Genomic DNA, 18089 nt, shown 5'->3' with positions numbered 1-18089 from the left:
AACTTAAAAGAACAATAAAAATCTTTTTTAAGGCAATGACTAAGAATTATCATTTAAGCAAATAAAATGTGTTGAGAGTGAATATTTTTTCATAAATAACCTTCTTTTATTTAACTTTTTTTTAAAAAAAAAATCACTGTTATCCGATCTATTGACCGACTAATTCAGATCGGGTACTACAGAGACAAATCGATCCTCACAACCTAGTTTGCTCTATTCGCAAACCCCTGATTCGAACCCCTGACATTGCTTTACAAGGACTATACAATTTGTTTGAGATTATATAACATGAGAATACAACCCATTTAGTAACAAGTGCTTGCTTTGTGATCTACAGCAAGTATTACACATTAATAACTACCATTTCATGCTATAGCTCAACATCAACAACCATGAAACACATCATTTACCAAAATTCATAAACACACCAAGTGGGTTTATTAGGTTATTTCCGGAGACGAAGCCGATGAAACCTCGAAGTAAGTTGGCCTCGGGGTTGAGGGGCAACCTAAGGATCGAATTAGATCGGCCATGGCTAGCACATGGAACTTTGGGGGTGAATTCAGTGCGACGTTGTCGACTCGGTGCTCGTATATTTTACCTTTCTTGTCGAGTTTGTATTCGGAAGTGCCGTCAAATCGACCGCGGCTCTCCCATGGGACCCGTGGAATGCCGTGGACGGTCCAGCGGATCATTATGACGTTTTCCATCGGTTGCCATACGCTGATAATGTCAAGCCAGAGAGCCTTGAAAAATATCCTCCCCTGGAACCGCAGTGCCCAGAAGATTGACTTGTAATTGTCGATTCCGACGAAAGTATTGAGAGGATCGTTGAATACAATATCATCCCTAAACAGAAGATAAGTATGAACATGGAGATCGAAAACGGTCCAAGCACATACTTATATATAAGATTTAACCACGAGCAAGATGAACGAAATTAACAGAGATCGTTGAGACTTCATTGTTCTAAGCTAAGAGCCAATACTTTCTTCCTTGTACACAGTCAACATCCAAAACAAATGCTGCATTTATAGTACATCTAATTGCATCAAAAACACAAGCTTAGAATGAGTTTGTACCCGATATTCGAACAGATATCATCGCTCTTTTTTCATTTAGAAACTCGAATTCGAAACAAACAGTAATGAATCACTTTCATGGGTTAGGAAAACTAAAGGAAGCAAAGGATTATATCTTGGGACAAGTATAACTTTCAACATTTGAAGCCATGAATCAGGCCTGCTACCGGAAATCGCTATCTCGCCCGATTTCGAAACTGATTCGCAATATCCCAAATAGGGAACACTTAAACAAAGGGTTCAAAATGTTCAAAATTTGATCGATTGGAATTATATAAACAGAAGAACTGTCTATATATATATATATATATATATATATATATATACACATATACACTACCAGATAATACTGCCCCTGTTGAATTATGTTTCAAATTTGTAGCGATTTGAGTTCTAGTTTGGTTTACTCGGGACAATTTTGAAAATTCAAATTCTTCTACAGAATTCTCTATTATTTCCTACATTTCAAAGAAATCAAATGAAAAATTACGAAAAAAAATGATCCAAAAAGTACAAATGCGAAGAGAAAGTAACAAGAATTGAATCCAAACCTGTAAATATCAAAATTTAGCTCCCTGTAGAAGATGTCTGGAAACTCCTCTCTCAAGGTCCGAATTGCGTAACCCATATTCACGTAATAATCCTGCTTCTCCTCTTCCTCTTTGCTGGGCTTCGATCCTTGCTTCACCGGGGCAGAAAATTGTCTGTACAACCTCAAGCTTTGGCTCAAATCTGAAACCGTAACTCCAACATCTTTAACACCAAACCTAACGTTAGCCCTTGACCAAACTTTCTGTTCATTGTTCTTCCAAATCGCGAGGCTTTTGAGGAATTTAGGGCGACGGATAGGGTTAGAGAATTTTTTTGTGGATGCGATGGGAATTTCAGGTAAAGGTGAGAGAAATGCCATCTAGAAAGTATGGTTTCTCGAGAAAATTTCTGAGCAGAGAAGGTGGACTAAAAGAAAGAAAGGGAGTTAAATGGCATTTTTTTTTATAGAATGAAGTGGGAAAATTTTCCAGGATAGGTTGTTTGGATAGCCAGAAAATCTTAAAGAGAAAAGGATAAACGAGTTTTATATATTCGTCTTTATCATCATCGAGTTTTCCTTTTATTAAGGATAAACTACGTTTTATATCCTCAAATTTATTTATATTTCTGTTTTAATCACTTAAATTTAAACATTTCAATTTGATCACTGAACTTTTGAATTGTTTGTACAACTAACAAGTTGGTCCTTTAAAATGATTGAGTATTAGCCTATTAATTCAAACTTAAAAATTTATCCATATTTATTTAAGGATATTAAGATTAAATTTATAACTTTATAATAGATTAGTATATGAAATGTGCACATCTACGTTCAAGCACCAGCGATTGTAGCAAGGTGATCGAGCGTTTATTGTCAAATGATTGAGAGTATTGAGTCTGCACGCTACTTCAATACTATCGATGTTAAGCTCAAGCAGACGAGTATTACAGTTCCAAGCAAGCTCGAGGCCATCGAAGACCGCCCACAGCTCTGCTTGAATGATAGAGCATTGTCTAATTTTTCCGTTGAAGCCAGCTACCCACATGCCATTTTCACGGCGGAGGACTCCCCCACTGGCAGCTTCCATAGGCCTTGGATTCATCGCTCCATCCGTGTTCGGTTTGATGACCCCAAGAGGAGGGGTTTTCCAACTCGGCTTCCTTTTGCGGCGGTCAATGTGAATAGTCTTGGATTCTTGGCTCTGCAAGATCCACGAAGCCTAGACTTTGGCCGATAAGAGAATATCAGAAGAAGCACTAATCTGTTCGTTGAAAACGACATTATTATGATGCTGCCATGGCTTCCAAATAAGAGATCCAAAAAGATGGCTCCACTTGTAATCCATGGAATCAAGACCTGTATTATCAGACAAATTAAGTTTCAGCCAGTCGAATAAGGGTTGGGAGAAGAATAACGAATGAGAGTGATGGGGGGGTGATATGTGTCCAGATCAAACGAGCATGGTGACAATCTCTGAGCACATGGGAGACCGTTTCTACTTCGACACCGCACAACGGGCAACGATCATCAGTGCATAGTCCATGTCTTTTCCTCTCGGAGTTTGTCATAAGTCTACGACGAAGAATGAGCCATATAAATTGTCGGATTCTTTGAGGGCCATCGAACTTCCAAGCCAGGGACCATTTGTAATCCTGCGCATCCCATTTGTCTCTGTGAGAGGACTCGAAGGCCATCTTGGCAGATCAAACACCGGATTGGCTCCAGCGCCAGACGAGGAGGTCTTCCCCAATGTCACCGGAGGGAGGCGGCGTTGATACGCTGAATAAGGTCATTTGACAGAATCTGTCGCAAGTGATGGACATTCCAGGCTCCATCTTTTATAACAAAGTCACAGACCTTAGCGTGAGTAAGGGGAACTTGGTAAGTATTAAAGTTCTCCGCCAAAGGGTTCCAATCAGGTATCCATCTTGTCAAACATGCTCACAATAAAGGAATATAAATTTATGGGAAATGCTCACGGCACATTAATATATTGTTAAAATAAGACGCTATCGATTTTATTATTATTTTAAATAATAAAATCGATAAAAAATTGACACCGATATAGGTAAACACAGTAAAAAAATTGGTAAAAATAATAATATTTTTGGTCATTTTTTACCGATTTTATTATTTAAAATAATAACAAAACCGATAACACCTGTTTTTAGTCGTATATTAAACTGTCGCACCGCAGAATTTCACGTTCTACATTTTATGTTGTACAAAAATTGTGTGGTTCTTTTAAAATTTTATTAGTTGAGTTGTATGTTGTAATCTTTAACTTTATTATTTTTTTATTATTTGTAGTTATTTATTGTAAGTGCAATTGTGTTTTACTTGTAATACTTTCAAAATTTGAAAAAAAATGTGTTATCTCTATTTATTTATTTATTTATTTATTTATTTTTGGTTTGAAAGAAATATGTGTTTCTCCCTCCGTCGCAAGATTTTCGTCTCATGTTGACTAAACACAAAGTTTTAGTAGATAAGTTTGACCTTATGCTATATAAAATGAAGGAAATCAGAAAATTATCCTTAAAAGTGATTGATAAATTCAATAGATTTGTTTAGATAAGTGTACAAAGGTGAGACATAAAAGGATAAAAAAGTAAATATAAATATTGTTGTTTGTTGATTTTTCTAATAAGACGTTTTAAGTGAGATAATTTTTAAAATCAAAATGGACAAAAATCATGGGACAGAGAGAGTGTCACATTAATTCTTGATGTTAGAAATTTGTAAGCGAAAAACTAATCAAAGCAAAATTAATATAAAATAAGATATATGCAAGAAATAAGATTTATCGTGGTTCAATTTTATTTTCATGGATGAAAAAAATAAAAATCTACTATAATAATAATAAGCCTAATTTGACGATATAAAATTAATAGAAAATTAAGACAAATGGAAAGCATTTTTTTATTCAAAGTAGGAAGCCTATTATATTTTATGTTGATTAAAAGTAAAAAATAAAATAAAATCAGTTTAAGTAGATTTTTGCTAAATAATTTTTCTTTGTAATCAAAGTAATTATCTCTATAGAAATTAGTGAAAATCCTCCATTTCTGTCAGTGATTTTTCTTGGAAGAATTTTTCACACGAAATTTATGTATCTATTTTATTGTATGATCGCTACATTTGGTAAGCCTTTAACGTTGTCCAAAACCCAAGCATATGCTTATCGATTTGAAAATTTGAAGTCTCGTTATATTTTGACTCAAATTATAATTGCTAATTAAGTTGAATTTTATTGTAATTCTAGTGGTTAAACTTTACTAAGTAATTAGGTTTATTTAATAAAGTAAATATTTATTTTAGGCAAGAAAAAAAGAATTATTGGTGGCTGAGTATTTGGCTATGTAAATAGATATTATGTATTAACCATTAGGGTGGTGTGTGTTAAGAAGTTAAGTTTGTTATTTCAGTTTTGCAGTTATAACTAATTATTTGTTAGTTAGTTAGATTAGAAATGTATATATATTTGTAACATTTCTATTCAATAGACATGATGAGGTATTACACATTATACCATTTGGAAATTTAACATGGTATCAGTCTCCAGGCCGTCCTTTCTTGTTTGGCCCATCTCTCGCTGAATTTTCTGTGGCCCATTTATCGCTGAGTTTTCTGAGGCTTGTCTCTTGCAGCAGTTCCAGATTACATTCTTTCCCCAAATCGCCTTCTCTTAGGGCTACTGGCTCTCTCAATTGATTCGAACCATCCTCTCTTTCTGCATCCTTCGGATACGCCGGGGGTTCAGCTAGTCTCGCTACAACTCACTGGAGTCGAGAACTACAGCCTCCGGAGCAGGACAATGCGTATCGCGCTTCTGGCCAAGAACAAACTTGGTTTCGTAGATGAGAGCTGTTGAAGGGATGACTTTCCCGATGCCTTGCAGTCTCAATGGGAGCGCTGCAATGCTCTCGTTCTCTCATGGATTCTGAACTCGGTAAGTCCAGATCTCTCTGCTGGAATAGTCTTTGCTTCAAATGTCGAAGCCATTTGGAAAGACCTCAAGGAGCGATTTGATAAAATCAATGGCTCTAGGGTTTTTTTTCTACATCGCTCGATTACAACACTTGTTCAGGGCGAATCCTCTGTTTCTGTCTATTTCACTCGTCTCAAACTGTTGTGGGACGAATATATTGTGCTGGTTTCATTCTCTTTTTGTGACTGCGAAGCTGCCCAGCAGAACTCGGTTCATGTAGCTCAACAACGCTTATTCCAATTTCTGATGGGCCTTAACGAAATATATTCTGCACTCCGTAGTCAAATTCTCATCATGAAACCCCTCCCTACGATCAATCAAGCCTACTCTATGATCGTTCAGGAGGAGCTGCATCGTGCTCAACTTTCTGCCTCGCCCATTGAAACCTCTATGATGTTTATAACTGCTTCTAAAGGTAATAAAAGAAGACGCTTTAGTGGAACATGTGATTACTGTAACATCAAGGGCCACAGACGCGATCGTTGTTACGGACTCATTGGTTTTCCATCGGACTTTAAATTCAACAAGAAGAAGGTTCCTCCAGCTGCCACGATGGTTAATTCTGTGCACGCTGCTGATAATGACACTGTGAATGGCTTGGTGGTTTCCTCCACTGTTTCAGCAGTACCTTCTTTCACCTCTGAACAATACCATCAAATATTGAAGTTACTGAGCAAAAGTCCACCCTCAGATTCCAGTGTGAATCTTGTAGGTACCGTTGCTAGTAATTTACCTACTTCCAGCAATTCCTGTGTTCGTTGGATTATTGATACTGGTGCAACTGATCACATTTTATCTGTTTTCAAGGGCTTGCAATTTCATGTTTTATGTTCTGCTCATCGTTTTGTTCATCTTCCTAATGGTCATACTGAAATTGTAACTCATGTAGGGTCTCATAGGTTAAATTCTGAACTTGTTCTCTCCAACGTATTGTTTGTTCCAAGCTTTTCTCATAATTTGATCTCTGTTTCTCGGCTTGCTAAAGATCATGCCTGTATCATTTCCTTTTATCCTGACATTTGTATCTTGCCGGATCTTTGCAATGGCATGATCAAGGGGATTGGTAGAAGGTTTAATGGCCTTTACATTTTTGAGTCTAAATGAGCTACTGGTTTGATTTCTAATTCTTTAGCTAGTACTGGGGAAATTTCTTCTGCTCACTCTGTACATGATTTTTCTGTTAATAATAAAACAAGTCTTTGGCATGCTAGGTTTGGGCATGCTTTTGCTTCTGCTATGAAAAGGCTTTCTTCTTATATTTCTGATAAGTTTGATGAAAATTTTGTTCATTCTTGCAATGTTTGTCCTTTAGCAAAACAAACTAGGTTACCATTTCCTCTTAGTTCTACTAGATCCTCATTATCTTTTGAACTAATTCATATCGATTTATGGGGTCCTTATAGAATATCTACTCATAGTGGTCATAGGTATTTCTTGACTGTGGTTGATGATTACACAAGAATGACTTGGGTTTATCTCTTGAGGGCCAAAAATGATGCTATTTTGTTTCTTAATCAGTTTCTTTCATTTACCTCCACTCAGTTTTCTTCTGTCACTAAAATTATTAGAAGTGACAATGGTACAGAATTTTTTAATTCTCATTGCTCTCCATTTTTTTCTTCTCTTAGAATTTTGCACCAAAGTTCATGTGTTCAAACTCCACAACAAAATGGAGTTGCAGAAAGAAAACATAGACATCTCTTAGAAGTAGCTAGGGCTTTACGTTTTCAGTCAAAAGTACCTATTAAATTCTGGGGTGAATGTGTATTAACAGCCTGCTTCATCATAAACAGACTCCCTTCCTCTATTTTACAATAGAAGACCCCTTATGAACTTCTTTATCACAAAGTCCCTGACATGTCCATTCTAAAAGTGTTTGGTTGTTTATGCGATGCTACTGTTCCTAAACCAGTTGATAAATTTGCTCCTCGAGCCTTCCCTTCTGTTTTCATGGGTTATTCAAACACTCAAAAAGGTTATCTCTTATTTGATCTTACTTTTAAGAAGTTCTTTGTCAATAGAGATGTTATTTTTCATGAACAAGTGTTTCCTTTTCACTTTCCTGTCCAAACAAATTTTTTTCCTTCTACTCCTTTTATCCATGATTCTGAGTTTTTAGATATTTCTTTTGGTCAGCAACCTGTTACTACTACACCACCTGTTTCTACTTCCAGTACTAAAGTTGGGAAATCATCACAATAGTTAGAAAGTCCTGTGGTTCCAGTAGCTCCAGTCCCGGTTCGAAAATCTACTAGAATTCCTAAGAAAACTCATTTGTTATCTGATTTTATTTGCAATTCTGTTTCCACCTCTTCTTATCCCATTTCAGATTTTATTTCTTATAATCATCTTCCTTGTGGTACTCAATCCTTTGTTTCTTTTATTTCAAATTCCGTTGAACCTAAGTCTTATCATGAGGCCATTCAACACCCTGAATGGGCACAGGCCATGAAGGATGAAATTCTTGCTCTTGAAACAAATAAAACCTGGTCAGTTGTTTCCTTACCTTCTGGCAAAATTCCCATTGCTTGTAAATGGGTTTATCGGATTAAATACACTGCTGCTGGTACTATAGAAAGATATAAAGCTCGCTTGGTGGCCAAAGGATATAGTCAGAAAGAGGGTGTGGATTATATGGATACTTTCTCACCAGTGGTTAAATTGGTTACTGTTCGTCTTCTCCTTGCCATTGCTTCTGTTTTTGATTGGCCTCTGTTCCAGCTTGATGTGTATAATGCTTTTTTACAAGGTGATTTGTTTGAGGAGGTGTATATGGAACTCCCTCCTGGTTTTTGCAGTCAGGGGGAGAAAATGGTATGTAGACTGCAAAAATCTCTTTATGGCTTGAAACAAGCATCTAGACAATGGAATTTAAAGTTGACTGAGGCCCTTTTAGGGGCTGGTTATGAACAGAGTAAATTTGACTATTCTTTGTTCACGATGAGAAAAGATAAGAAGAATGTAGTATTGTTGATTTATGTTGATGACTTGTTGATCACTGCCAATGATGATTATTTGATTAATGACTTGAAGAGTTTTTTGAATAAAAAGTTTAAGATGAAAGATCTTGGTGAGTTGAAGTATTTTTTGGGGCTTGAAGTTATGAGGTCAAAAGAAGGAATCTTAGTCAACCAGCGCAAATATGCTCTTGAATTAATTGAGGAATCAGGAATGAGTGGTTCAAAACCTGCAAGAACTCCTCTTGAGCAAAATGTTAAGCTCACTACAACAGAGTATGATGAGCTGTGCATGAAAGGGAGTAATGAAAATGATGAGTTGTTAGTTGATAAAAGTGTCTTTCAAAGACTCATTGGAAGACTCATTTACCTCACACATACCAGGCCTGATATAACCTTTGTTGTACATTACTTGAGCCAGTTTATGCAACAGCCTAAGGAGTCTCATTTACGTTCTGTGTTGAGGATAGTGAGGTACATAAAAAAGAGTCCTGGTCAAGGGATTTTGATGGACTCAAACAGTAGTTATGAACTTAACGCATATTGTGACTCAGATTGGGCTGCATGTCCTATTTCAAGAAGGTCTATTTCTGTTTTCTGCATTAAGCTTGGAAATTCATTGGTTTCATGGAAATCTAAGAAGCAGAATATTATAGGCAGATCATCTGCTGAAGCAGAATACAGAAGCATGGCGACTACAACAGCAAAGTTGACATGGTTAAATGGTTTAGCCAATGAGCTTGGACTAGAAAGAAAATACCCAGTCAGGTTACACTGTGATAACAAGGCTGCCCTTCAAATTGCTGCAAATCCAGTTTATCATGAGAGCACGAAGCACATTGAGATTGATTGTCACTTTGTAAGGGAGAAAATACAAGAAGGGCTCATCAAGACAGATTTTGTGTCTTCTTCAGAACAATTAGCAGACATTTTTACTAAAGCTTTAGGAGTGCAACAACATGAATATCTTGTATCCAAGTTGGGGGTAAATGATGTTTTCTACCCACCAACTCGAGAGGGAGTGTTAAGAAGTTAAGTTTGTTATTTCAGTCTTGCAGTTATAACTAATTATTTGTTAGTTAGTTAGATTAGAAATGTATATATATTTGTAACATTTCTATTCAATAAACATGATGAGGTATTACACAGTATACCATTTGGAAATTTAACAGTGTGAGATAGAATTATTTTGGAGATATGTAATCATTTTTTGGTATCACTACTGTAACTTTTTGGACTTATGTTGCAGAGACAATTTTGCATGAATATTGAAAAAGTGTTTGGGGATATACCAGATTTTGATATCTACACCGAGTTTTAGGATACATATGATATCATGCATTTGTTGATGGAATCAAGTGATTATGATTTGGATTAGTTGTCTTATATATTTGGAGTTATCTCTATCAAATTTCACATTAACTCCAGTTTATTCATCGAACTTGGTTGCAAATGACTACCCCATTTCTATGTATGAAATTTAACCTATCGAACTGATTAAGGTTGAGAGTTATGAGGATTGTAGGTGGTTTATCTCTTTTTATAATTCGGTCGGAGAGCCGCAATCGATGATTTTTGAAAGAATGATGAGTTTAAGATGATAAATGATAAGTCAACTGTTTTATCTACAATAAGTTGATTGTATACGGCGGCACCGTATACGACGGCGACGTGAATGGACGTGAGCAGGTTTGCAGAGAGATGGATATTCTACGAAAGACTGATTCGCCTCACTTGTGGAGATGTGGAGATATTAATGGAGTACATGGATGCCGGATCTTTGGATTCTCTTGTTCTAGCAAGGGGAGTTTGTCGGAGCTGGAAGTCGCCGATATAACGAGGCAGATTGTAAAAGGATTGAGTTACTTGCATGGCCATAACATTACTCATCGAGACCTCAAGCCTTCCAATCTGTTGGTGAACAAGACGATGCAAGTCAAGATCGCCGATTTCGGAGTCAGCAAGATGCATGAATCTTGCAATTCCCACGTCGGAACCTGCGCTTACATGAGCCCGGAGCGGTTCGACCCCAACGCTAATAAAGGCGGCTACGTTGGGTTCCTCGGCGATATTTGGAGTTTAGGGCTTACTTTGATGGAGCTTTACGTGGGTCACTAGCCATATCAACCGGCGGGTCAAAGCCCCAACTGGACTACTTTGATGATCGCCATACGCTTAGGAGAACCGCCTGTTTACCGCCGTCAACTTCCGATGAGTTTCGGAACCTCATAAAATAATATATATTCTAAATATTCTCAATCATTTAACCGTAAATTTGATTTGAACTTAAAAATTAATCTATTAATTATTAAGAATTCAAATTTAATTTTATAATTGAAACTTTATTTCAAATTTTTTAAATCAAATTTATGATATTACAAATTAAATCGAACCAATAATATTATAATAACATCTGAACCGTTGATCGTCTAGACGATCCATCAGAGAATAAACGAACAAAGAACAATTTATACAGACAGGATACTCTACACGTTTCCGTCTGGTATTATAGCCTTTTCGGTACAGTACCTCTGGCAAGTTCACTTTGTTTCTGTTTCCCCAGCAAAACGAAGAATTCAGGTTTCCTCAGAGCTCGATTCGCCTCAAGAATCGATCTTTTAAGGTTAGCAAATTAATTTCCTCGGAACGATTTTACATTTTGTTTGGCTGCTGAGAAAGTAGAAGAAAAAAGAATTGATCGGAAACTTTTTGAGCGACTGTTTGACCTTCAAGCCTGTTATGCATCTGAGTTTGAATTACTTACCAGCTAAACCAATTTGCACCGGAGACCTTTTGATTTTACCTTTTCTTTTTATGTTTTTATCTGTTTTTCTTTCGCTTTCTTAACATCCAAACAGAGATTTAGGGCTAGTTCATGTTTCGCATTGCTTGCATTGGTTAAGCCGTGTCTAAATGTCATTCCGATGATCTAGTTTTTGTTACATATCGTCTCGTGGAATTTTCATTGACTTGTTTATATTTAGCTTTTTTTTACGAGTTAATATGTGTTGATTATTTGTTGAGAATTTCCGATTTGATAATTGAGAGTTGTTTCTGGTTTCAGTTGGCTACTCAGGATTCGGTAGGTTTTCACTTCTTGGAGTATGTGAGTACCGCTCATTTTCTTAGTTGCTATAATGGCTGGCATTAGGCTTTCAAGACTGAGGTCACTTTCTAATTCCTTGTACTCATCTTTAAAACCGCCATCGTCGCCACTATACAATTCGTACATGACGAATGAAAGAATTGCCGATCATCACTATTTCAGATCATCTTCTGCTTATGTGGATAATTATTATGACAAAAGAAAAACTCAATCTACTGCAAAGTTTAGGAATACCCATATTAAAGTTGCAGCTTCTTATCCTTTGGCTGGTACCTGTTTCCACAAAACGAATCCCATGTCTGCACTACCCTCGACCTCATCAACATTGGGTTTCCAGAGTGTTTTTCCTTTCGTTTCAGTAAGTCCAATGCTGAGACATCAGTCGGGTTTTCTGTCTTTCAGCAGCAAGGCAGATAAATCCACGGACCCTGCAGTTTCAGCAGCCTCTGGTGGAGAGGGAGTAGATGCAAGTAACAGTGGTTCTGTTGGCAGTGATTGGGTTGATAAAGTCAAAGATGCTTGGCAGAGTATTATGGATGTAGTAGGTTATAGTGGGGAAAAGGCTAAAGAAGCATCTAATGAACTGAAGCCTCATGTTGAACAGTTGCTTAATACCTATCCGTATCTTAAAGATGTGGTTGTTCCAGTTGGTTTTACTTTGACTGGCACTGTATTGGCTTGGGTAGTCCTGCCCAGGATTTTGAGAAGATTTCACAATTATGCAATTCAAACTTCAGTCCTACCATCAGGAAGCTTACTTGGGGATCAAGTTCCATATGAGAAAAGTTTTTGGGGAGCTTTGGAAGACCCAGCCAGATATCTAATTACCTTCATGGCATTCTCGCAAATGTTAGTGGCCCTGCATTTTAATATTGCACTCTTTATCACCCTTTTATTCACATGTTTCTGCAATGTTTTTGTCAATGCATGATAAATATGGTACCTTGACTTGTAGTGGCATGATGGTGGCACCAAGTACTATTGCATCAGAATTCCTTGCCCAGGCATGGAGGGGTGCTGCTATCCTTTCAGTTGTCTGGTTTTTACATCGTTGGAAAACGAATGTGCTTGCTCATGCACTGGCTACTCAAAGTTTAGCAGGGATTGATAGGGAAAAGTTGTTAACTCTGGACAAAGTTTCATCCGTTGGCCTTTTTGTTATTGGATTAATGGCTTTATCAGAGGCATGTGGGGTAGCTGTGCAATCTATTCTAACAGTTGGTGGCATAGGAGGTAGGTGTTTTCTGCTAAATGCATTATCTCATCTTTATCATTTCATTTATGACAATTAGATTTAGTGGTGCCAGAGAATTTCTTCAAATAAAATGTTGCCAATGTTGACATCTTTTTCAAATATATTTTGATGGTAATAGGTTTCTTGGCATGGACATGGTTGACTAGTTTTGAATTTAAAGCAACATTTCTGGTGTCATATACTTCTGACTTGCTATAGTCCCTCTTACATTTCTGTCTGTGTATGTTTGTCTGCATGTTTTAATGTTTTGCTTGTTCTGAGCTTATAGCAGAGGCTAGACTTAAGTATATTGTTAATGATGTGTATTCTGTTAAGTACAATTTAGATTAGAATATCTTTCTTTAACGTATTCTTTAACATTTCTGATCCTGCCATAAATGTGCTTTTACGTGCTTGTACCATGCTACGTTTATGTAGCAATGGATATTCTTTGATTTGTTTAAAAATTATATGGTATAAATCATAAGTGCTCTTATCTATTATATCTCAAATAGGATTTTTCTTGTGATATTTTTAATTATCAATCTTTATTCTTAGAATGATTTTGAAGAATACACAAGATTTACTGGTGCTAATTTTATGTGTTTTGATGCTACAATGGGATGATGCCTAGTTTCTTTTCTTGAAACTAAACTTCATATTTCTACGTACTATAAATTCAACTTGTTATTGACTTAGAAATAATCATATAACTGATTCAATCCTCTTATAGGTGTGGCTACTGCTTTTGCTGCCAAGGACATCCTTGGAAATCTGCTCAGTGGATTGTCGATGCAATTTTCAAAACCTTTTTCATTGGGTGATACAATAAAGGTAACAAAAATCACCTGAGATTTTTCTTTCAGTGTAGGAAAAGAAATTTTCCTGTTTCAACATATACTTATGGTTCTGATCAGTTTTTCATAATGGAAGTCCACTGGAATAGATGGATTTGTTTTCTTTAATTCGTAATCTTTAATCTGCTGAAGTTCATATTTCCCAACCTTTTTGGAGGTATCTGATTCCAACTTACTAGGAACTGTTCCCATATAATGTAATTGCCATGTATTTTTGTGGTATCGATAATTTGTGATTAGCACATACGATATTGATATGTTATGGTTAGTTCTGTTATTTCTTCATTTTTGGTGTGAATAAATTGTAAATTTTCTTGCTGCAGGCCGGATCTATAGAAGGTCAGGTGGTGGAAATGGGACTTACAAACACAACAATACTCAACTCCGAGAAATTTCCGGTTCTGGTTCCGAACTCACTCTTTTCCAGTCAGGTTGGTTTTTCTTTTGTTAGAAACAGAAGAATCATTTTTTCGCATCTTGTTGACTCTACTGACTACTGAAAGTGCTTATTTGCTTATTGACACATTATATTAGTCATATCCTAACCCATCTGTCTTGGTTGTTTACCTTGTAAATGTTTAGGTTATTGTGAACAAATCACGTGCCCAATGGCGTGCAGTGGTGACCAAAATTCCCTTGCAAATTGAAAGTCTGGACAAGGTTTCCCAGATATCGGATGACATTAAGAGCATGCTGCGGTCAAACTCGAAAGTTTTCTTGGGAAAGGAGGCCCCTTTCTGTTTCCTGTCTAATGTAGACAGTTATTATGCTGAGCTGACTGTTGGATGCAATCTCAGGCACATGGTAATCTCTCATACTCGGTTCCTTCTTTCAGATGTATTTCGTTTGAGTTAGATCCTGCATTTACCGATTTCCCAAATCTCTTCATGAGTTTCATATTAAGACTTAATCCCATTTAGAGACCCAAAAAACTCGACTTGTTACGCCCCATTTGCCTTTCAAAATTACTAATTAGCAAAAGATGGGGGTGAAGTAGCTATGGATGTAATCGACGCCCTTGGAGGCAAATGGTTTAAACATTTATGCTAAGAGCGGGGCGGTTATGGATAAGTAATCTTTGCCTTTGGCCATCTCCCTTCCTGTCCCTAATCACACTACAAAAAACAGATGTGAAAATGTACCTTGACTTGTTTTCCTCTTCGATTTTTGTTGGGAATGCCGGGTGCTCGGCAGCATCTTTTCTAAAATTCATCAGTTCAGGTCTCACTTGTGCTTTTACTCATATTTCTGATATCCCCATTGATGTTTGGCATGCAATTATAGAGCAAAGATGAATTGTACTCTGCACAACAAGATATTCTTCTGCAATCGGTCCAAATTATTCGGAAGCATGGTGCTCAATTGGGGAGTGCCTCATTCCAAGGTACACCCACTCAGTGACCAGTGTCCCAGCCGTAGGAACTACGAGATCACCCGACCAACGCCTGAGGTATCAAAGGTTTGTGGAATGTCCATTTCTTTTTCCCATTTTCATCTAGGAGACAAATCATGGAACACAATGGAAATAGGGAGCGGGAACATGTTGAGTTTAAAGTGAATTTTTCACATGGATTTTTGAAGAAATGGCTTTGGACTTGGTGAAATGCATTTGGTTCAATGAGTTGTTATCGATAAAACTTAAATCAAAGTTGTAATATTATCTTAGTTCGTCTTTTATCGTTCATCGTGAAATTGAGATATATTGTTTTTGTCCTCTTCAACCTCTCACTGTTTGAATTTAGAAGAAAATACTTAGACGTTAATAAATCGAGACTACAAAAATTTAATCACTAAGGGTTAACTGTTGTTAGACTTTTAGCGAGTTATTGACGGGGTCATTAAGGGGCAATTACTGTTAGACATATAGTATAATAAATTTATAAAATTAAAAGGGTGAGTTATACAAATTATCATTAATGTTTGTGTAAGTTTTCGTTTCCTACTAAAATTTCAAAAGTAATAAATTGATTACTAAAACATCAACTGGTTATTGTATAATAATTTTATATTTAATTTACCTCAAAAGCTTTCTAATTTTTCATTTTTTCCCAATTTATATATATACTTTTTTAAAGTTTTAACAATACAAAGTTTTTGGACATGAAACAATAAAATATTTCAAATGATAAAAAAATTAGATATAAAGTTATTATTTAAGTATCTATTTGATGTTTTAGTGGCCAATTTGTTATTTTTGAAACTTCAATGAAGAACATAAAAGCTTACTCAAACATTAATGACTATTTATGTAGTTTATCCTTTTTAATTCTAGAAATCTACTGTATCATCCTCGGTTAACTGCCATCAATTAAGTGATGATTATATCTTTATTAAATAAAAATAAAAATAATTAAATATTATATTTTTTAAATTTAATAAAAAATATAAAATTTAAACAAAAATGATCAAACATGTAATTTACCCAAATTTATTCTGATCTAAAATCTCTTAAATTCCGGACAAACGCCATGTAGACACAAATTGTCCGATCAAAGGAAACAAAAATTAAATAGAGAGAAGGCATGCGGTAACAAGAACTGCAATGACATTATTTGCTCCTCAATGAATATGATTGAAGTAAAAGCTTAAGAATCCTGGTCTTGTTTTAGTAGTTTCGGGACTCGCCGGCACCCGCTCGTTGATCCATGTTCGTCTCCTCAGGCTCAGCCGCTGCTTCGGTTGCCGCAGATGCTGCGCCGTCCAAACCCAACTTTTGCAACTCCTTCATGAAAGCCTCCGCGTCCTTGGGATTCATTTTGTATGGGGTGTGCGAAGGACCAGGGAATGAACCGTTCGCTACTTCTTCCTTGTATTCCAAGAGAGCTCTATTGATGACATCTCCGACTCGTGCATACTGCTTGCAGAACTTCGGAGTAACCTGCAGGATGTAGGGCAAACGTTTTAGAGAAAAATCTACTTTCATACGAAAGGAAAGAATCTGCGATCGGGAAATAGTTCGGCTCACCTTTGCGTGATGCGGGTGTTGCAGCATTCCGAGTAGATCATGGTAAACGAGAACCTGTATCAATGGTCCGATCAAAATTAATGGCAATTGTTATTCAAACACAGCTTCATGACATGAAAATAAAGCTTTTTAGTCTCTTCAAAACAAATGTATCATAACAGGTAATGAACAAGCATCACTGATATTCTACAACCGAGGAGTTTGTAAACTATGCTACTCGAACTTAGACTCGAATCTCGATTCTTCAAAAGTTTTTCAATGCTAGGGGGTTTATATCCACATACCTGTAGGATATGAGCGTCGGATAAGAAGAAGGAACAGTCGAAGCAACATATAAGGAACCTTTTCAAATTAATGTGGAGGAACTGATGTTGAGTTTCTGCAAACCCAAGCTTTTCTCTACTATATTTACGAGAGCATATCGTATTTGCAGAAATAACCTGATATTGCATAAACCTAAGCTTTTCTCTACGAAATTTACGAGAGCATATCGTATTTGCAGAAATAACCTGATCTTGCATAAACCTAAGCTTTTCTGCATGACAACAGAACCAGAACTCCATGCGTATGATTCTGTTTCCATGGTCTAATTTCAGCTATTGATTCATATATAGGAAAAAACTTGAGGTCCATAGCATGCTACTAAAGTGGGAATTCGAAGAGCCAAATTAACCTGTCCACTGCAAAAAGGACCAGCTCCAATGCCAATTGTGGGAATTCGAAGAGCCGATGTGGCTGCGGCAGCCACGGGAGCCGGAACACATTCCATAACAACCGAAAAACATCCGGCTTCCTGCAAAGCCATTGCAGTCTCTACAACCTGCATAAACCAAACTCAAGATAAGCATACACAAACAATCGAAATGGTAATCCAAATGAAAAGAGGCAATGGGAGATACCTTGACTGCACTAGCAACATTTTTGCCTTGAGGCCGGAATCCCCCGAGTACGCTAATTGCCTGTGGAGTAAGTCCAACGTGTCCGATAACCGCGATTCCGGCCTCGACGATGGCTTTCGCAGCGGTGATTCTCGAAGGGGACCCTCCTTCCAATTTGATAGCATCCATACTTCCTTCCTTTAAGACCCTAACAGCCGTATCAACTGCCTGCTCATAATCCAAATGGGAATTACATCAAACATCACAGTCTTAGTCTTACCGGGAATTTAAATAGTGGTCCGTTATCCCAATAGCATCCGTTGTATAGCAGTAGCGGTACTGTTTGAAACAGGTTCCAAATCACGGTCACTTTTTCGGTCATTTCGGGTTTACCCTGATTGTCGCCGTCGCGGACGCTATTGCGGATGTAGAGGGTAACTCGGACGGCGACGAAACTGCTATTTCACGAACTAAATCACGTTTTCGG

General features: G+C 36.9%; 3 protein-coding genes across 5 annotated transcripts in view; 1 reads left to right on the top strand and 2 right to left on the bottom strand.

The window, feature by feature from the left end:
• Positions 1 to 231: 231 nt before the first annotated feature.
• Positions 232 to 2135, bottom strand: LOC120136936. Its single transcript, XM_039152859.1, has 2 exons — positions 1634 to 2135; positions 232 to 849 (listed from the first exon to the last, which is right to left on the bottom strand). The coding sequence occupies exons 1-2, from the start codon at positions 1990 to 1992 to the stop codon at positions 441 to 443; spliced, it is 768 nt and encodes a 255-aa protein (XP_039008790.1). The 5' UTR covers positions 1993 to 2135; the 3' UTR covers positions 232 to 440.
• Positions 2136 to 11053: 8918 nt separating this feature from the next.
• LOC120136897 (mechanosensitive ion channel protein 1, mitochondrial-like) lies at positions 11054 to 15424 on the top strand. 2 transcript variants are annotated; one of them, XM_039152827.1, is made up of 8 exons: positions 11054 to 11184; positions 11625 to 11728; positions 11831 to 12517; positions 12624 to 12901; positions 13636 to 13736; positions 14083 to 14190; positions 14342 to 14563; positions 15044 to 15424. In XM_039152827.1, exons 2-8 carry the CDS (start codon positions 11700 to 11702, stop codon positions 15158 to 15160), a joined length of 1542 nt encoding a protein of 513 aa, XP_039008758.1. In that variant the 5' UTR covers positions 11054 to 11184; positions 11625 to 11699; the 3' UTR covers positions 15161 to 15424. The 2 variants fall into 2 exon arrangements, with proteins under 2 accessions (XP_039008758.1, XP_039008757.1); XM_039152826.1 differs by having other exon boundaries at positions 11625 to 12517.
• An 857-nt stretch (positions 15425 to 16281) lies between these two features.
• LOC120136728 (3-methyl-2-oxobutanoate hydroxymethyltransferase 1, mitochondrial-like) overlaps positions 16282 to 18089 on the bottom strand; it is a 28679-nt gene continuing 26871 nt past the window's right edge. For both annotated transcript variants that reach the window (XM_039152688.1, XM_039152689.1), the window contains 4 exons: positions 17624 to 17830; positions 17398 to 17544; positions 16725 to 16778; positions 16282 to 16637 (listed from right to left, as the gene is read on the bottom strand). In XM_039152688.1, coding sequence (XP_039008619.1) covers positions 16365 to 16637; positions 16725 to 16778; positions 17398 to 17544; positions 17624 to 17830 — 681 coding nt within the window. In that variant the 3' untranslated portion in view covers positions 16282 to 16364. The remainder of the gene's footprint in view (positions 16638 to 16724; positions 16779 to 17397; positions 17545 to 17623; positions 17831 to 18089) is intronic.

Source organism: Hibiscus syriacus, unplaced genomic scaffold, assembly GCF_006381635.1.
Source record: "Hibiscus syriacus cultivar Baekdansim isolate YM2019G1 unplaced genomic scaffold, ASM638163v2 tig00110637_pilon, whole genome shotgun sequence".
Classification (NCBI taxonomy): Eukaryota; Viridiplantae; Streptophyta; class Magnoliopsida; order Malvales; family Malvaceae; genus Hibiscus; species Hibiscus syriacus.
This window is presented reverse-complemented; position numbering and strand designations above follow the sequence as displayed.